Raw genomic sequence first — 21050 nt, 5'->3', positions numbered from 1 at the left:
TTCTGGGAAAGATAAATGAAGGAACCATAGAGGACACCATCCTGATCACCAGAGGATGGAGGATCAGTGCTTTCATTCCATCTCAAATTCCAGGGAAGCTTCGCTATTTGAAAAATAGGGGGAAAAGCTCTGGAGATAACATGCTTTGAAATTATGTCAGCCTGTGATAATGTGTTGAGCATAAAGGTGTCAAGTAAATATTCTGTAGATCATCCCCTGTAAAACAGAAATGCCTTGACCTTTCAGTGATAGTTTTTAGATGACCAATCTGTTTGGTGAAGAGAACTGCTGTTGGGGCCCTAAGTGTATCAACAGGCTCCAACTGCACTGACCAGCAGCCCGAAAGGCTCATAGCATCAATGGTGGGTTGATCTGTTGGCTGAACCTGGTCGTTGTCACTGGACCTGATCTTCTCTTCTGGTTTGGGTCCTGTGGGACTCTGCTTCCTTTCTATGAGGCCTCTGTCCCTGCCTGACTTGCTGTTATGTTTAGCTTCTGACTTGCCTTCCCCTGTGGGGCAGCCCACTCTTGCCACTGCTTTACAACTGCTTTGTTCCACAGGAACCGAAGCCTCAGGAAGACTGTGACATTCACGAACTGCAAGCCTGGCAAAACCAAAGGCTATGCAAGTAGAGAAAGGATTTTGAGTCCATAGATTGGTTTGAAGAATCTTTCGTGAGTATCAACTCAGTTATTTCTGTGACTTACTTTTGTCTGAAAAAGGTGACTGTGGATAATTTGACGGTATTGCAGTTTGTGGAAAAGGAAGTATTTGTAAGTTTATGATGTGATTCTTTATAAAAATGCATGCCTGCTATTTAGGATGTAGCTGATGGAATACAGATATGCAGGACAGGGCTGCCAGAGAGCAATTTCCAGCATTTCAGCTGACTTGGGTACAGGCAGACCTCCTTCTTTGTCACCTAGCTTTGCTGCTATTGTTAGTTCATGGGGATAACGATACAGATTTCAGTTATAATATGCAGATGAGCACACAGAGTTCAGATATCAGAAAGGTCAGGTCTATTCAGCTCTGCTCCAGTGTCAGACACAACAGCATGACTTCCAAAGCATTCTCCAAGCAAACAGTTTGTGGTGGTTTTATCCTGAATTGAACGTAAAGAAACTGAAATATTTAGTAGTATTTTAAGCTTTGCTAGATAACCACATCTTCTTAGGATTACATGTAAGCCAAAGAAGAAACTTTATATAGTCCACAAACATAAACCCTACTGACCTTTTAAAACAACTTCTAGTTCATCTCTTAAAATGTCAAAGTTACTATAACGGGAGCTGGTTTCTGGAATGACGTTCTTCTTAAGCCATCCTCCACAGGCATATTGGTAAAAATCATTACAAGGCTCTGCAGTCGTGTCCATGTTCTCAATGATTCGGGCAGCTGTAATATAAGACAAATCAAGGCGTGAAGACTTTTTAGACAAAAGCAGTGAATATATATATATATATATTTTTTTATCTCTGAAGAGGAAAATAACAAGTAGTTTTCCTTTAGTTTAGAATAGGCTCATGTCTACTGTAATGCTCTAGACCAAGCTAGTCAGTAAACATAAAATTACTATTCTTTTACTGCCCGTAACACATATACATTTCTATTGCCTGTGTTTACTGATGGGTAAACTGACTCTAATCTTGCTACTTATTGAGAGTGGTTACTTGGTTATAAGATGTTAAATTTACTGTCTTATACCTCTTTGTTTGAAATGTGGTGAAAAGAAAAATTAAAAGCACAAGACATATAGGTTAAGTATCCAGTGTGGTGTAACTTCAGTAATTAGGTGTGATGCAGGCTTAGCTGAATCTAATCTATTTCAATAAAATAATGATTTTATTTATTTATTTATTTATTTATTTATTTACTGTTTAAATTCTTGTCAGGAAAGTTTTCCTATTAACAATTTGCTGAATCAACATCTGATTTTCTAGACCTATTCCACAGTTTTTCTAGAACCGACATTGTTTCTTGATGTCCCTCTTGACCCTATTAAAGTGGCTGGTCAAAGACTAACTGGTCAGTGACTGATTGTGACACAGGATTCCCTTTTTAAGCCTGCCTTTCTTGATGACAGTTTCCCAGCTGCTGTTCATAAACTTACTGCGCTTTTTCTTTTTTGTCTACTTATTCCACCTAGCTTGTTTTCACCACTAGTATGCTAGCACTAAGGGAAGGAGAGATGCTAGGAGTCAAGCAACAGCTAGTGAGACATTGGATTTGCCAAAATACTGCATATCCTTCCCGTTTTTCAGACATTATTTTTAGTAAATGGTGAGGCTTGTGATTATAAGTGTTCATTCCTCCCACATGGGTGAGTCAAATATTTATAGTTATTTCTCCAGTATTTTCAATATTTTCCTTGTCTCTTATGCTGGTGGAAATGAGAGGTGTAGGCAGCCTGTAGTATTTATATTGACTGGCTTTTATTTTTCCCACCTGCTTTTCTTGGGATCTTCAGTTGGCTAAAGAAAGTTACATTTGAAGCCAACATCTGATGTAATTTTGTTATCAATGAAGCCTTGAAGCATATGCTTGGTGTCGACATGTGAATTGCCCCTTTGAAGGGGAAGTGCGACCACTTATGTTGGACAGAATCCTAAACATGCTCTAAGTTATTTATGAGTTGATACTTGTACCCAGGGGAGATTTCTGATAAGTTCAAGGCTGTACATTGAGACATTTTTGCCCTGTAAGTGGTTAAGTGTGAGACTGATGAATATTTTGTTTTTTAAAGTTAATACACAGTACACTTTTCCTTCGTCCTCAGTATTGCTTTGATGAATCAGTGTTTGGGTTGATTCCTATTCTCACTTCTTTATTTGACTTCCTAACTCTGACTGAATAATGTAGAGCCTTCTCAATTACTTTTAATGATTAATTTTATTGTAGTACTCATGACTGCCAGTTGTTGCTTTAACAGCTTACAAATAAAGTAATAAAAGCTGGCATAACAACCAGTGACCTGGGGAGGATATGGGAGAAACACTATGTGCTTATCTAGGTGAAATTTATATGAGAGATCAGAATTCCCTATTCCCATCAGTCTGTGCTGTTTGAGCTCAGGAAGGTTAGCAGAGTGTCAGCATATTCAAAAAATGTTCAGATATACAAATTACAAGGTAACTTTAAATGCCACACTGCAATAGATCTTACAAACTTTGATAACGTTATCATGCAGTTACTCATATTCCACTCTGTATATAACCAATTGAATTTTCATTGCATTTTTTCTTCTGGTCATTTATTTGAAGCTCCTCTATTAAATGTACTATAAATTCTGTCAGTATCTTCACTTTATCCTTTTTCAGTAGCTTGTTCCTATTGCAAAATTTTGAAATACATTGGGGAAAAAAATCACAGTATTGGCCAATTCTGGAGTAAGGCATCACCGTTTCACTTAATGCCTATACCTAATTGTATTTCCTGAAGGTTAATACTTCCTGCTTTCTATATGTATTTAACTTGGCTGTCTGTTATCCTACATGGTCTGGAAGGAGATCCCAAATTAAACACGGAACAGAATCCTGATTTGAACTAGTATTACAGTTATGGATTCATCCCAGTAAGATTTAGGAGCAAAAAACACAGTTTATTTTTCTTGTTTAAGGATATTATTATTATATTTTTTTTTAACTAAAGTTGATTAATTTTGTTATTAAATGATACAGTTCTGAAAAACTTTTTGAACTCTGTTTTGAATTCTTTGAGCACTGAAAGCTTGAGCAGCCGCCAGCTAACCATTCTGGACCCCTGGTTCGCAGCATTCTGATTCTGGAACCAAGAACTCACTCATTCTAGTGACCACCTAACTGAATTAGTCTTTTCTGTGAGTAATTCCTTATCAACACTCCCATTTAAAGAATTTATTGATCATATAGGTGTAGAGGAGGCCCAGCACTTCTATAGCAACTTCTGCCTTAAATGCATTATACCATGGTGGGACAGGGAAATCCCGGCTCAGTTAAATAATCTAACGCTTTAAAATTCAAGCTGGTCACTCCAAACTTTGCTTAGAGCTATGCATTCTAAGTAATTTACACTCAGATGCAGTATTTGGAGTTGAATTACAGTTCTGTAATGGCTAACACATCTGAACATCATGTGGGGGCCTCCTTGTCCTAACTGCTTCCTTTGTTGTAAGCAAAACAAAGACATCATTGCTACAACAGTGTAACAGACCAGACAGATTTTTAGGTGCTTCTGGTAATTGACCCTTGCTAAGCATAAAAACACATCCTAGTGCTGCAGATTATGATATGGTCAGAAGCATTCTATTTTGGCGTCATTGCTTTTGCATCTGTTTTTATCTTATTTTAGGTATAGCCCCACAGCTAAAACTTAAGTATATAGATTATAACTCATTACATTACTGGTTGCCTCCCCAGAATCCTAAAGTAATCCTTAACAGCATTCCTTGGAGAGTCTGTTTCTACCTCTTGAACTAGCCTGACCCCAATGACTTTATAAGATCTGACAAATCACATCACATCTGTAGAAGAAATATGCTAAGAAAAAAATTTGGGTTAGCAGATCTCATGCCTCAATGTGCCATATTTGACTGCAGTTAGCTGGGAAAATTATGTGGTTATATACATGTGTATATATATATATATATATATATATATATATATATATATATAAGTACATAAATGTATATAAAAGGTATATATTTTAATTCTTACCTGATTTTATACAGTCTGATGTCTTGCAAATCCCATCTAGAAAAGGATACAATCATACTTTTAATTTCTACTGAATGTCAATGTAATAAAAGCTTCTGTAATTTTTACTTCCATGGACAGTCACCTTAGAAATTGCATTTAACTGCAGTGTACAGTAAGATAAAGGACACCATATATTCAGAAAGTGAATATTTATAGGATCAGGTTCTAAAAATACCATTACCTTCATCCCTTTAGGGTCACTCAGTGCTAGTCACCCATCATGCAGAATTTTTGTAGTCAGAAGAAAATATTCTATCAATCAATTAGAGATGGTAAAAATATTATTTTTACGAAGAAAAAAAAAAGAAAAAAGAAAGAATAAGTTTGGAGGAAAGATAGAACACATGCTGAAGAGAGTTGCAAAGTCAGTTTATATTTAGCAACTCCCAACAAAGACAAAAGCATTTTGAAGGAATTATATGAAAATTCTGAGGCATTCACTCTGAAGCCTTTTAAACAAAATAAGAGGTTCCAGAACATAAAGATACTTCCTTCTGAGACTTCAGAAATACAACATTTTTTATTTTTCATTTCAAAATGGCATTTTGCCATTCCATAATTGGATGATACTATAATAAAGTTCAAATTAAAATTATTAAGTACTTTAAAATGAAACAAAGAAATTCATTAGTGCTGTAATGAAACATTTTAATTTGACACAAAAAGGAACTCTGAGCTTCCTTGCATTGTCTTTTCCAAAAATTATCAGAATACTTCTGCCTGAACTATTTTCAAATATTTTGGTATGACCAGTGAATCACAAAACCTTTTTATATGACTGTACACATTAAAAATTTTTGCAGCAATAGCTTGCGAAAGGAAAAAAATTGGATTTTTGTACATATACAGGAATACGGAGGAACCACTGTAGTTTGGTTTTCTTCAGAAGCATTGTATTTTGTATTTTTCTGCTTACTGAAGCATTAATTACAAACAGAAATATTGCTAAGACAGAACAAGCAGATGGTTTGTGTTTACCACAACTTTGCATGAACAAATTAACTTACAGAGTCCTAGTTGGAAAAACAGCAATTTTGTGTCAGTGCCCAGCAATAATGAGTGGGGATGCAGCTTTACAATTCATGTAATTGTGTCATATGGTTAATCACATATGTATGAGATACAATTATGGTGTAGCTGTTATTAATCATTTAATTTTATACAGTGGGCAAGGTACAGTCTTCCACTACCAGGCAAATACTTCTAAGCTGACCATTTAACATTTTTTCTTAATGTTTTCTGTCTAGCAGTTATATATACCACGCAACGTAGGCTTTCCTAATACAACATTTTAATATATTGAATCTTCAGTATTTTTTACAATACGAACAGCTGAATTCTATCTGATAAAGCACTTTTGCATAATTTCTTAAAGTACTTTTACATTAGTATGTATTTGTACATTGAAAGACACTTTAAGTGTACTCACCATCGTAAGTTGCATACAGAACTATCATTGTGATTGCTACAATAGCCAGCAGGATCACTACAACAGTTAGCCCTATTTCCAGGCCACTCCATCGCAGTTTCTTCTTTGGTTTTGGAGTATTCATTTCAGTTATATCCATCTGGCTTTCTGACTTGCCCATAACCTAGTGTCTGAAAAGGAAAAAGGAAAATTCTCTGGAGGACTTATGCTGAATCAAAGGTCTTGAAACTGGCTCCTCAACTGCACAGTAACAAAGATGTTTCCTGGGTGAATTTTCACACTTGCACGGAGCTTATTTGTAACATTTCTAGTAAGTCATGAAATTAAAAATAACATCCTTTTGTCATACACGAACACACACACACACACGGTACGTACCATGCACTACTTGTCATTTATGGAGAACAGAAGAGCGGTGCTCCTTCACATGAAGAGGCCACCAAGCAGAGAGGGAAGGCCAACAAACCAAACCCTATTTTTAAACCTTACCCATGTAGTTTAATCTTGTATGATGGTACAGGAGTTCACAAGCCAGCAAAAGCAAGTCTCCCTGCTTGAATAAAAATTAACTTAATCTGCCAATTACTTATCTGCTGCCAAAGGTCAAAATATGCCATTGTGCTTCGCTGTCATCTTTTAAAATATCGTGTAAGCAATTCTTGACTACAGCTTTACAGCTGTCACTAAAAATAGCGAAAAATGAAAAAATAAAAACTCAGGCTCTGCTGGGAGCTTGTCACACTCACACTGAAGATAATGACTCTTTACAGTGATCCTTAAAGAAGTGCAACCAAGTCCTCTCGTTTGAGGTTAGAACACTGTAAGTTAGGAGTAACTGCGGTACGTACATGCAAAACCGGTGGGAGTGTGACCAGACTCATCCTCACTCGTGTAACGTGTATGCAGCCGTAGGTTTTAAGATTGCATTTCTGTCGCTCCTTAAGATCACCTGGCTACCTTTTGCAGCACTGCTGTTGTATAATTCTTTGCTCCCTCTCTTCGTGTACTCCCATTTGCTTAGGGCCAGGTCATTTTCTTTGCTGGCAGAGATTCGTATTGCTATACATACAGCAATGCTGTTGTTCTCAGTATCTCACGATGAAAACTTGACAGCTTCTATTTGCAGCATTTCCTGGAGATCCTCTTGTATTCCTCTCACCCTTTTCCTCCCACTCTTTGTAAGCAGCAGTAACAGCAGTAAGGGAACCCCTCTCAGCTTCTGCATCCATCCAAGCCCAAGGCTTGTACTTCAATTATTTGAAGCTGTTTCAAGTTGTGTATTGCTGGTTTGGATTCATCTTTGTCTCTTCAAGCTGCTACAGTCTTTCAGATATCCAGTCTTTTCTTCTCAGCACCTTCTGTTTCTATCTGATTTCTCTTCCTCGGTTTCAAAGATCTCTTCCTCCCTTTTCATGCCCACCTCACAAGCTAGCTCCTCCTCTGCAATAACGTGTCACTGAAGTGTGTATGCTTATGAATAAATCAAAAATATTAAATAATTCAGTATCATGGACCTAAGTAAACAGAGACTTTGTGTTCCACGTGTTTATGCAATACCTGGTTCAGTGGATCTTTGGACACTATCACTCTAACACTGTTTATCTAAATGAATGAGAAAATATTTTATTGGAGTGTCTCATCTCCACCTCTGTCACTACTGCCTGGTGACATCAAGACGCGGGAAGTGACCAGCAGTGCCAGGACCAGGGGTCTTCTGTAGCTCTGGAGGCTCGCGTCCCGCAAAGTCTGCCCAGCCTCTGCCTTTCCACATCTACAGGCACCATTTCAGCCACTTGCACTTTCCTCATGGGCTTCTATTTTTCTCTGAAGAGTAGATTTTTGGCCAAATCAGCAAATGGTTTCTTGAGACACAGGATTGAAATCCCACAGAACCATACACAAGTGAGAGCTATGCACAGAGACTTGCCCTTCATTAACTGTGAGCTAGAAATTTGTAGGTAATGTAAAAACACGTTAACCATGATACCCATCTCACTTTGATCATATAAAGCAGCAGAAAATGTTATTTCTATTGACTGAGGGCTGACTGGTGCCCAGAACCCTCTGAATACTTGGAGCCTAATGTAAGAAGTGATGTTTGCCTTCTGCCTCTGAAAGTGTCTTTAAAGCGCTGAAAACACGGTTTATTAGGGCAGCAAGAACTCCTGTACCTTTCATGTGCTAATATGTTCCTTGCAGTCAGCTAAGTTTTTCCAAGTGAGCTAATCTTTCTGTTCCTGCAGGAGTGTTCCTCATGGTTAAAGGCATCCCACTGACTCAGTTTCACCTCTGGTTATTTAGGGAACTTATCCCGTCTGCATCAGGGACCACCAGGTAAAAGCTTCTTTCTGCGCTAATTGCAAGCGCAGCAAAAGTGTAGGAATAATTTAAGCAGATCGAAGGTTAGGTACTATGGTTTTCTTACATTTCCCTTAGTGCTCCTGTGATTCCCTCTACCAGCTAAGGCTTAGATACAAGAGGCAGCCGAAATTACTCTGTCCGATCCCGGTCTAGGTGGCACGGGGGATTAATTAGGCATCTCCTCCTTTGGGGACGCGCGCGTTTGAAGCTGAGCGGTGGCACACAGGGCTCTCAAGGGAGCCAAGCGAGCACATCCCCGACCCACCCGGCCCCTTTGTGCCCCCCAGGCTCCGAGGGGCGGCGGGCAGCCCTCGGGGCGCTGTGCCGCAGGGGATGGGGGCACGGCGGCCGCCGGGGGGCGCCCCGGGCCCGGCGGGAGGGGCCGCGGGCGGGGAGGGGCCGCCAGGTCCGTACCGCGGCCCCGGGGCTGCTGCCGGCCGGGGAGGCGAGCCCCGAGCCCCGCCGGGGGGCTCCGTGCTCCCACCGGGCCGGGCCGAGCCCCCCGCGGGGCTCCCGCTCCGCCCGCCCCGTCCCGCACTCACCGGGCGCCGCTCGGAGGGGTCCGGCCGCGGGGTCGCCACGGGCATCCCCGGGAGGCTGCGGCGGCGAGGGGAGCCCCGGGGCCGCGGTGGGCAGCGGAGGGGCGGCAGCGGGGCGGCGGAGGTCCGGTTGAAGGCAGGCTCAGGCCGTCGGGGCTCCGGGCGGCCGGCGGCGGGGCTCAGCGCCCGGCTCGCCCGCGGGCAGCGGCGGGGACGCGGGGCTCCGGCATCGCCGGGACATCAAAGCCCGGGGGCGCTGCCCGCTGCCCGCCGCCCCGGAGCGGAGGAGCCGCGGTGTGGGGGCCGAGCGGGTTGTGCGGGTGACCGGGAGGCTCCTTCCTCTTCGCGCTCATAAGCACGCGGTGGGGCAGGAAACAAGCGAGCGGGCTCCCCCCCGCCCCGGCAGCACCGAGCCGAGCTCTTCACCTCGCCGAGCCTCCCCCGGGCGCGGCGGTGGAGCCGAGGGGGGGAAGGATGAAGGATGCGGCCGCGGGCGGGCGGCGCGACCCACGCGGCCCGGGACGGGGCTGCCCCATCGGCGGCCCGGGGGAGCCCCGGGGGAGCCCCCGCGGCGCCCCGCTGCCGGCCCCGGCCGCTGCCAGGGGGGAGGGCAGGGAGAGAGGCTGCACGGCCGCGGGGCTCGGTGCCTCTGCCAAGTTGCCGGCGGCACGTACCCTCCGCAGGATCCGAGGTCCTCGCTCACCCAAGGAATTCTGCTGCCGAGGGAGGCGGCTGCAACTCGGTGCCCGGAGAGGCAGCTCTGAGCTACCGTCAGATTTATCAGGCAGACAATATCAAAAGATAGCCGTTTCCTTCTTACTAAGTTTCGTGTGAATAGTTTCATTTTTACTAATGAGCAGGCAGACGCCAGAAGAAGCAGTGCGAGCTGCTGCCGCTCCTCTCGCTCGAACCAGATACCCTGCTCCCTTCTGCTGCCTTCCTAATGGCATCTGTATTGCCTCTAAGGCAGGAGCGGCAGCTGAAATTTCTGAAATCTTTTATCACCGGTTATACACGCTGCAACATCCACTGCCTGGGAGAAGCAACCTTCCCCTGCTCTTAGGAAAGTGGGAACTGAGAAGTGGCTTCTTGCTGGAACCGCACAGCGAGTAATGCACGGAGCACATGCAATGAAGAGGGGAGGGCAGCCAGGTACCAGCAGAACAGAACAGGTAAAAATGGAGCACTTTTGTAAAATGAGCATATGAAGAAGGAACAAGAACAAAAAAAAAAGGGTTTATTCCCTGAACAGAAAAGGTAATAGTAAGTACCCAAAGTAGGCAAGAGAAAAAGTCTAGAGAACAGAAACATAGCATTTTCTTACAGTTAAGAGTGGGGAAAATGCTGGTTTTATCATTTCCAGAATCAGTGTTTAAATTAATGTAAGCATCTCACCTGCAGCCTTTCCTGCATTAATTCTTGCAGAGTCCCACTCCAGTTACTCGAAGAAGCCATCTGCTCCTGCAGGTCAGTTCTGACATTACCTGCTGCCTTCAAGTCACCCCGACACAACCAGTGCAAAATCTCACCAATCAATGCAAGGGCAGATGAGTCATTAAGGACTATTGTACGGCCCTAATTACAGCAAAGCTGGACAGGCAGAGGGTAATGTGTGTGGACAGACAACTAAAATGGCAACAAAAGGGCTTCTTTCAGAATCTTTAGGTAAACCAAAAACCTGCCTTATTCACCACAAAGGGAGAGAAAAGGGAGACACTCGACTGGAAATCTTTTAATAGTCCAATAGAGCTAGCATGCCTGACATATAGTGCGAGAGTTTCCGCTCCTGGAGAACCTCGTGCTTGGAAAAGCAGTCAGACATCGGTACATCTGAAGGCTAAAGGAGGTGTGACCTGTGATTCAAGTACTGTAATTGCTGTGTGGGCCTCCTTTGGGGAAAACTCCCACAAAGTAAATAGTGTAGTATCCTGTCTAAAACCCATTATCTATGCTCCCATGGACAACCAGAGTAAGAAGAAGCTTGTACTCGCAGACGATGTTGTAAGCCTACGATAGAGCTGGAAAATCTCTGGGTCAGCACAGCCACACTGCTCCTGCTGCAGGCTGGCCCTTCAGCTGCCCGCTGCTGACAGCTCCCTGCGAACGCGTGCGCTCCTTGGCTCGCGGGACTGTCCTCCTGCCACCCACCGAGGTGCTCCTCAGCTGCCTCGAGAGCTTTTGGTAGGTGGTGTACACACTGAGCTCCTTCTCCCAGTGACCTTCAGGCTCTGCCTGTGAGCAGCTTCTGCAAATTCCTAGCTGAGATCAGGAGTGTATGTGATTATTTTGTATGCCCTCTGAGTTTAGAGATAAGAGAAGATGTACAGCCTCGTTCTATTAATGGAAATACTCTGTGCATTGATAAGGTACACCCTCATGCCAAGATGAACCAAAGAGCACATCACAGCTTGCATTAATTACTGTCAAATTCTAAGTATTTTCTTTCTTCTTATTCAACTTTGTCATCTTTCTAGTATTATAATTTCACAAGGATGAGAAAAAAAATAAAAACACCCCCCAAACCTACAACAGAAAGCTCACCCCAGAATTGAAAACATAATGAAACCTTCACACTTAGAGATGATAATAAATGGTTTGTCCTTATGACCCTTTTGAGTTATCTTATGCTTAAGTAATCTTCCTGCTTTCAGTGAAAAAAAGCAGGATTAAGAGTGTGCAGGTCTGTCCTTCAGGGATAAGTTTAATGGAGTCTGGTGCTACTGCCGACAGTTCTCTGTACTTCTGATGGACAACTACCAAGTTGAAACAAATATATGGGGAATTTATAGAGACAAATAATACTCATTGGATGATTTAGAGTTAGAAACAAACAAACAAACAAAAAAAACAAACAAACAATGAATCAGCACAATGTCATTAAATCAGTGTCTTTGAAAAATAAAGGTTTCTGGTCAATACTAGCTTAAGATGACATAGTGGTACTACTACCTACTAAAAATCAGTGGCTAGAGAAGATTGCTTCTCCAAAAACTGTGCCCACGGGTAGTTTGGAACAACGCACAAAATGCACTGTCCGGCCTGGAGCAAAACAAACTGCGTCACAATAACTGACAGCAGTAAGACCTTATTCTCAATATGACCTCTGGATGACACTTAGGAAGTTAGGACTCATTTACATTGCTGTGAAACAGAGTTGATGATACTCGTCGTATTTCCTTTTGGGAAAGCTCACTTTCCCGAAGTAACAAAGTCAACGTTCAAGAAGCAGACAGCTGCCAACTTTAATGCTGCCTATGTGACTGTGACGGCCCGTCCTAATCCTGTTACATTCTTCTCCCTGTCAAGTCTGATGTTGTAGGCAGCAAAAGAAAATGGAAAATCTCCTGCCTTCTGTCCCTGGTCTGGGGCACAGTGAGCGTGGTGGGGCTGTGGGAGAATGTAGATGCCAAAGTCTAACACACTGGGAATATACGCGGGGTTCTTTGGGTACATTTATAATGAGTCCAAGTAGGGGTGATTTTTCATTTAGGAAAATAAACAGCCTAGGCCTCACATGTATGCTTCAGTGCCTAAATTATTCAGGTCTAATTGTATTGTATTACAAAGCTTTGTCTTTGTAGATGACAGTCTTTGTACCGTAACTGATTTGCAGGTGTTCACAAGCCTGAAAAAAATGTTTGTCCAAAAAGCAGTGCTTTTTTTTTACTATTTTTGAGCCTGCCTAAAAGCCAAACTCAATGCTTCAATTAACAAAGTCTAATAGGCTTTTGGGGATCCTGGGATCCCGCCACACTGGTGATAATAGTTGTGGTACTGGAAAATGGTGAGTGTTTTTTGTGGAAGAAGTGGGTAAAAAATAAAATGATGCAAGACTGAATGTGATATTTGCTAACACATGAAAATTATTAATAATGTATGTGCAGAAGCAAGAGGTAAGAGACAGGATTTGGAGGAGTTAATTACCATGTTTCCTGCACAGTTCAAGTATGACTTTGCAAAGCTCAGTCACACTTGGGCTTTTCCGGCTCACTTCAAAACCACAGCTTTGCGAAAAGCGTACAAGCACAGAGAGGCCTTCAGTCCAGCAGCTACTGGAGCAGAGACTACCACGGATGTACAGCGTGTACGCTGCCAATAGCACATGATGTTTCCAAGCAGTTGCCAGTGCTTGGGCTTCCAAGCACGGCAGCCCCCCAGATGCAGCGCCAGTGATGCTCTGGGCTCCTCTCAGCATCTCCTTTGTGGTGCTCCCCTTACCCCAGGGAGCCACTGGCATGGCCTGGCTGCTGGCGAGCTGCGTGACTGCTCTGGCTGCTGCAAGCTGTGCTCAGCAGCAAGGAAAGGGCAGGACTGCGTGGCACTGAGGAGGAGGCACTGAGGATGCACCACGGTACAGGAGCAGGGCCCTGCGGGTTGCCCCTCAGCAGGGTGGCTCTGCCTCGGGTGCGCTTAAATGTGGTGTGGTTGTGGGGCTGCGGGGAATGTGCCTTGGGAGTCAGTCCTGGTGAGTAATCAGCACAGCGTCAGTGCTGATAGGAAAATAACCACCCAGCCTACTTGCCCATTTGTGTCTGTTCGTGAGGGTGTATTTCATGTTTAAACATAAACACTTGTGTTTTGGAGAAGTTAGCTGCTTGCATCACCTCAAAAGCTTAAACTTGGGTTTTTGTTTTGTTAGAATTTACATCATCTTTATTATTCTCAGGCCTCAGGGCTGGTAATTTCCTGTCTGCTTTTCTCAAAGAGCTGGATAATGCCAGGAGCCCCCAGGGCAGGGAAGTGGAGGCAGGCGCCAAGAGATGGGGCCTGTGTGGGTCGGGGCGTGCCGAGGGTGTGCGCCTACAGGAGATGCCAACAGTCAGAGAGCAAACTGTGGACAGGGAGATACATGCAGACCGTGATGGTGGAGAATACTTTGAGTTAAAAACTTGAAAAGCATATGAATGCCTTGTGTTTCTCCAGGCTAAATGAAAGAAACTAGATTCTACTAAATAATGATTGAAGGGTAATAATATATTGGACTGTGGTACTGTTTGAAGCAGAATTTGAATTCTTGGTGAGTCTGTACAAGATAATTAAAGTTCAGCCCACAAAATACAGGAACACAGGTCTTGGCGGTGTGTGGTTGTTTGTTAGTTTTGTTGTTATTTGTTTGTTTGTTTGTTTTGATCTTTTCTGTAGTCCACATATGCCTTGGCCAACTAGGAAGTGTTATTTTACCAGCCTTACTCAGGCTTCAGACTGGAAGGCACGGAGTGAGTTTACAAAAGGTCCTATCCCAGTGACAGAGGGTACATGATTTGGAACAGATTTGTGCAAATAAGTAATTCTATTGAAAACGAAAACAGAGGGCTGTTTTGGATTCCTCCAAGGTTCAAATCAAGTGTGTTCTCCAAGCTCTGGTGAATTTTGTCAGGGTATGTGCCTGCCGAAATGTCCCTGTTGTGATAGCGGTACTCTTATAATACCTTACCCGAGTGCTGGCTCAGTGCTGCCTGGAACTGCTCTGATTCAGAACCAAGGTATAAAAGCACTGACAGGTGAAGAAAACTTACGTGTGGTACTCGGGAAAGACAGACTGCTATTTTCATAATATCCAGGAACAGAACAGATTAAGTGGTCTGAAGTGGTCTGAAGGACAACACTTGGCCTTGCATTTAGCACTAGAAATTTTGAGTGATACCATGTAAAGTCTTAAATGAGCCTTTTTAATGTGGATGTTTGAATATAGTAGCACTCTGGCAAGCTCATGGGTGTCATGCATAGGATGGCATACTGCTGAAGTACTGCACATCTGTATTGTGCATTGACCACATTTGATTTTTTACAGACGAGCAGCCTTTTATCAGGAGAGATGAACTCTTTGAAGAACAGATCCTGGAGTACGTGTTTTCTCAGTAGGGTGGAAAAAAGTCAGACTGGTACAGCCACTAATCAGGTTACACCATGCCAAAGGGTGTGATTCTTCTCATTGTCATATTATGTTAAAAAGATGAGCCGTTGACATACTGCAAACCTAATAAACATACTAAACACTGAAGGCCATGTTTGCTCAGAGTGTTGAGTACAGTTATAATCAAGAGGATTATTAAGGCTGGAAGGTATTTAAAGTGAGAGGAAAGAAATGTCTAAATTTAGGATGAGAGATTAAAAATATTCATAAATATTGTCTAGGTCACTGGAAAACAATCCATCACAACAGTAAGTAACCTCACCTTGCCTGGCACAGCAGGAAATTAGTAGTCAGCTTTCTTTCTTGCTGTTTGCATCCTAGATTAAAGTTTCTTTTCCCCATCTGAATGACAAAAGCAACTAGTCTGCAAGAAAAGTAAGTTCTGTCACAGATTAGCTGGCTCCACATCTCTGGACAAAGAGATAATCTGAATAAAGTCCATTACTTAAATGTCTCTTTTTTGTCTTTTCTTAATCACGAATGGCAACGTACAAGGCATAACGCAAGCACTGTATAGAAAATGGGGAGGAAAAAATCTAACGCCGTGACTCTGGACTGTCAGAACACAGTGAGATTTGTCCTGTTCCAAACCATCCTCCTTGGGTCACATCAAATAAGAAGATTAGCTCTTCTCTGTCTATGTGGTATACAGTAGCTTTTGTGGAGTGCCTTGAAATACGGAGGAGCAAAACTTTGGCCTGCATGAGTCTGAAAGTGGGCAAATAAATCTCTATTAATTGTTTCAGTGAGGACTTGTCCTGCCTTCACTGAAGCCCGTGGCAAAGCTTCTAATAACTGTAACTGTGAGGTCAAGTCATAGGATATCACTCAGCCCTGAAAGATCTTGCCCTTTAGTTAGGTGCTTGTGTGTGGTATTTAGCTGCATAAGCACAGTAGCAGACGTCTGAGCACGCATAAAACACAGCACCTACAGTGAAAACAAATACCTGCTCTACGTTCAGCTTAAAAGGCATCATCATGCCTCTGGTGGAGTTCTGCAGTGATAGCTGGACACTTACAGAGCCTGGGTCTGGCCCCAGATGAAGCACCCTACCTCTGGGAAACATGAGTGCAGAGAAAAAGAACTGGTCCTGTATTGTTGTGTAGAGGGGTGGCATGGCATCAACAGCTTACTATTTTCCCTTGGTTTACTTACACTTGGCTAAAAATAGCTTACACAACGCAAGTGATATTTTTTTAATTTTTTTATTTTTTTTTTCTTTCTTTAGCTGAAAGTCTTCCCCTGAATCTGAGTTTGTTCCCTTACTACATAGTGTTTTCAGTTTCCATTTAATTTTCTCATATGTTTAGTTACCTTATTCTCTGACCCTCTTTTTACTTTATTTTCCTATTGGATGTCTTTTTTTTTTTTTTAAATACTCTGTTTCACAGAAGCTATTAGTGTAAGGCAGATCAAATAATTTCAGGGTTAAAGCAAACCCTTGAACTCAGTGTTTAATGGATTTGTAATTAGGCCATGTATCCCTGTGAGAATGGGCAGTTTGAGAATTTACTAGGATTTGCAGACGGATTTAGTAGCCTACTAAATGTTTCCAGACCTATTAAATTCCTTAAGAAGTTTTAAAGACACCACCTATTTAGGCAGGGAAAGATTCTGAACTAGGATGTCTCTAAATACACACAAGACTGAGAGATAAGGAGTAGAAAAATGCCTGTTTTGCAAAGAAGAAGGAAAAGTTTCAAGGATTTTATAATTTTAATGCAGAGATACATTTTGGAAAAAAAAATCTATCGTGGTAACACATGGCTACTTTAAACCATATGACGTGTTTTCTCTGAGACCTTATTTGCATATTTAATGGTACATGAATGTTAAAATACACATTAAACAGGCATTGTATGTGTATCATACTGTAGGTATATATGACTAGTACTACTTTCTGATCCTAGAATATATAATTGTATTTAAATAAAAAATCATAACGTATTTGCTTTCCATAATCCAACCTGTTTGCCATTAATAAGATTCTGAGGCATTACACCTCTATCTTTTGAGGAGATCAGATCGTATCTGTTAAATGCCAGGTGATACAATTATGAAGTAACGGTTTATTCTTACTCGTAGCTACTTGGACTCTCAGGATAGATACTAACTTTTTTGTTGTTACTTACTTTCCCCAAAGAAAGGGCAAACTACATATAACCACAATACCTTCCTCCCCCTTCTCCACCTCTCAGTGCATCTGGTTAAACTTTGGACAAGGTGGAGGAAGGGGAATGGAAAGGCACAGAACAAGTGGTCAGTTTTCTCACAGTAGCATAATGCTGCTGTTTCTTTTACCAGGTTAAAGATGCCCAAAGAGTAATGAGTTTCTTCCTCGTTCAGTGATTACCCTGTAAATACTACACAGTATTAAATTGCGTCCAGTCACCTGTACAGCTAAGTGAGTGCAGAACTTTCTTTAAATTTGAGCTGTTTGGATCTACTTTGGGGTTAGCAGTGGGTTTGACTTGTGAAATTTGGTTTGCTTGAATTCAGATTTTCTCTTAACTGTAAAGTATACCTTCATCTCTCAAAGTGGCTTGAGTCCATACCCCTATCTCCCGACAGCAGCAATCTGAATGTGCTCATAGATACTTAATTTGTTCAGCACCGTGTAATACTCATGTCCTGCAGTTACAGTGAGCTTGATTACGTCTTGTTAAGGAATATAAATTCATCTGTTCCTGTAACTACTCTGACTGCTGTCTCTGTTACCTCCCTAATTACCTGACTGATGGCATCCTCAGTGCTAAAAACATGTTTCTAAAAAATGCTGACTGTTCTGAGTGGTGAGATAACAGAAATGTACTACGGCCTGCCTCGTGCCTAACAGCTTGCTCTTTATACAGAGAGCTACAATGAACTTTTATTCTCTTATTTACACAACTTCAGAGTAGCTTTGTTACCTGCAGGTAAAGCAGTTCCACTTCAGTCTTTGGCACTACATTAGGTTTGTACCACCGATCATCCAACCTAACAGTGTGGAGTTTGGCTTTCTTTAACTGATAGCAGCAGCAGGAGTTGATAGTTCATTGTGTCATGCTGTGAGATCTTAAAATATAATCAAAACTATTAATCTGAAGAGTTTCTGAAAACAAAATTGCTGTTTAAACATCAAGCACAAACTGTCCTTTCCTCTTTCTTCACAGAATTAGCTTTTGAAAGGCCAAGAGCTGCTGCAGAGATAACAAGGACTGAAGAATTTACAGCAGGTGGTACCAACTGTGCAAGTACAACTCCCAGCCAAAATAATGTGACACCCAGCTGCGTGGAAGCCTGGGGAATCAGCAAGTGACTAAGGAGGAAGTGAGAATGGAGAATCTGGCTGCAGCACCAAGCCCACTCCAGAAGTGTGTTATTATTCCCTCTCATTCGGTGGGATAGCCCCAGGGAATGCCATGTTAAGATTAAAAAAGACTTCTGATATAAAAATCTTTTTTCACCTGAGACAAAATTTGTTTGTCCTCATGTATGCTGGTGCCATCAGTATTAATTTTTGGTTACAGATCAGTATTTGCTTCTCTTAAGTAAATAATATTCTGTTCCAATAGAGATTGCTGAGCCAAAATAAAATTCATATGAATGTAAATAGTCCTGTTTTCCCAGTTTTTGTCTATCACGTTCTGTGAAACACCTTTGGAAGAGCTTCCTGTGTCTTGAACAGCCTACCTGCAGATATCCTGGATGATCATCCTAGTTGGTATGGAATGATGGTGGTAAAGAAAAGCTATTTACCTTTTCTCTTAAGATTTTATTTTATTCTTTTAAACATTGTTTGATGTGGATATTGGTTTCTTAAGAAGCCGATGAAGTGTGAAGAGGGTTGATTCTGCTGGAATGATAAATGGATCGGTGCTATATATTTTATAAGATCAACTATGTAGAACTGTGTGTAAGACAAGACCTAAATGTATACTAACATGGTCAATTTTTATTTATTTATTTATTTTGTCCACAATGAGCCTTGTACTCACTGGAGGAAACTTGCTAGAGTTCACATAAACACTGAAACAATCTGTGACAGCGGTGATATTGGCTACAGCTTTCCAATTGCTAGCATATTTAAGGCTTGAGAGAATGAAGCCTATCACAGTTATAACAAAGCCACTGCTGAGGTAGAGGTCATGATGTTTCAGTTATGTGGAGATCAAAGGATAAAAATGCCAAGATGCTTTACGATTAAAACAAAAGTTTAATCTTTCATATGATTTAATAGCAATTAGAGAGAACAGTCCAAATTGGTTTGAGATTTAAAAATTAGCTTTTTCTGCTTGCAGCATTTTAGGAGATTAGAAATTTGAATTAGCTGTTCTCCATTTAAGCTATTCATAGCTTTGTTAAGATGAATTCCAGCGTTAGTTATTTTAAAGGTATAAACAAGTGATATTTTATTTTAAAATTTCTTCTCATCTTATGGTAGAGGAGCACAGTATGGTTTTCCAGCATAATAATAATAATTAGTATTCTGTATGAGGTTCTAATAAAATAAAAATGCACATAAAAATCATTTGTTTGAGCTGAGATGCATAGAAAGCTTTGAAAAAAATGAGAAGAGGGGTTTCTCTGATGTTGGTAAGGCTCAGGAACAGATGCAATTCAGCGTTGTTCATCTTTGAGCTGTGTTTCTCCCACACAATTGCAGCTAAGACTCAAAAGACTTTGAACGTTTGAAACTTTAAAAGTTCTGAAGTTCTTTTGGAAGCTCTGAAGTTTTAAGTTTACCTCCCTGGACCATTTGCTAAATTTAAAGAGTTAGATGCTGGTATAAGAACAGCCTGACTAAATAAGAAATGCCTGAGGAGGTGACACCACTGGCTTTCTATGAGTAAGTTTTGCTAAAATAAAATTAATGAAAATGTTTACTGTGTTTATTGCAGCTGAAAAAATACATATAGTAAATTTCAGTCAAAATATATGCTTGTGTAACAAATGTAATTGTACTGTTCATTTTGTTAAGCTGTGACCTGCTTTGTTTTTGTGTTTCTGATTTAATGGAAAAGTGCATTAACAGCCTGCTGTGAAATCATGACTTGCCTGGGGCCAATCAGATGATCTATCAGTAATAACTTAAAAAATACTGTGGTAAAAGGAGCTCCTGGCACATGTCCTTTTCAAATTCTAATACTCTTCTCTAATGATGGCCAAAATAAGATACAAGACTGAAGCAAATAGAAGCTTGTACACTCTTGGAAACATAGTCATTGTTATCCTTTGTTCTGAAATGCTAATATTTTATTCTTGACAGAAGAAGCCTTTCTCCATTCTACCCCTCGTGAAATTCTGCAAGGGCTCTGTATAATAAATTCAGGACACAGGAAGCCAAGCTAACATTCAAATAAGTGGTAGATGGGCAGAGGTGTCCTTGAAGTCATCAAAAGCTGATTGCACAGAAGTACTGAAAATACAGTTTGAAAATACTGGTTACAGTGAGTTTCAGTGTATTTCCTTCACATTTAGCATGATATCCATCTGAAAACCTGTCTTTGATTGTATCTCTGCATGCGAGCAATGTTGCTGCATTTTTCTAAGATACTCTCACTTGGGCTAGCTGCTTTTTTACAGTAAAAAGAATGCAAGAAGGTCTGAAATACTATGCTTTTAACATAGTGTATGCTTCCGCTATTTTTTTCTGGATATGATTTATGCAATATAACCTACTAGAATTATTTCTTTCCAAGAAGAACTTAATGTTTCTGGATCTTGTGTCTTATGAAGAATTTTCTATGGTTACCTGATGGTATATTCAACGAGCATTTGTATTTTCTAGAGCTGGAGCCATTTGTAGCACAGTTCCCACCTACTTTCCATTGGAACTCAAACTCATAAATAATTGATGTGCTTTTGGAAAAATCTGGTCTGTCTAATAAATTCTTTCCTGCCTTAATGCACTGGAAAACGGGTTTAAATAGGGCCCTGTGAACATACTGGTTCCTTGTTAATCGGTTGCTGTTGTTACTAGGAATTTTTGTTTAGTTTATTTCATTTCTGATGTGACCTGCTGAAATGGTGTATTTTGACTAAATGTGAGATGAACATATATAATAGTATAGTGAAATATCATTGACT

At 41.3% G+C, this 21050-nt stretch overlaps 1 protein-coding gene and 1 long non-coding RNA gene across 6 annotated transcripts in view; one reads left to right on the top strand and one right to left on the bottom strand.

Moving 5' to 3' along the window:
- The window catches only part of MME (membrane metalloendopeptidase), a 39514-nt gene extending 28797 nt beyond the window's left edge, over window positions 1–10717 (bottom strand). The window contains exons 1-4 of one of the 5 annotated variants that reach the window (XM_068691979.1): window positions 10462–10717; window positions 6167–6336; window positions 4696–4731; window positions 1238–1399 (exon numbers count right to left, since the gene is read on the bottom strand). In XM_068691979.1, coding sequence (XP_068548080.1) covers window positions 1238–1399; window positions 4696–4731; window positions 6167–6326 — 358 coding nt within the window. In that variant the 5' untranslated portion in view covers window positions 6327–6336; window positions 10462–10717. Of the gene's footprint in view, window positions 1–1237; window positions 1400–4695; window positions 4732–6166; window positions 6337–6544; window positions 6697–7014; window positions 7541–9069; window positions 9618–9740; window positions 9888–10461 lie in introns of those variants that run through there. The other 4 variants (XM_068691978.1, XM_068691977.1, XM_068691980.1 and 1 more) reach the window with 4 other exon arrangements.
- A 5940-nt stretch (window positions 10718–16657) lies between these two features.
- LOC137861349 (uncharacterized) lies at window positions 16658–18573 on the top strand. The gene is made up of 2 exons (XR_011099556.1): window positions 16658–17385; window positions 18134–18573. It is a non-coding gene; the product is annotated as an uncharacterized lncRNA (long non-coding RNA).
- Window positions 18574–21050: the final 2477 nt, after the last annotated feature.

Source organism: Anas acuta, chromosome 9, assembly GCF_963932015.1.
Source record: "Anas acuta chromosome 9, bAnaAcu1.1, whole genome shotgun sequence".
NCBI classification, from domain to species: domain Eukaryota; kingdom Metazoa; phylum Chordata; class Aves; order Anseriformes; family Anatidae; genus Anas; species Anas acuta.
This window is presented reverse-complemented; position numbering and strand designations above follow the sequence as displayed.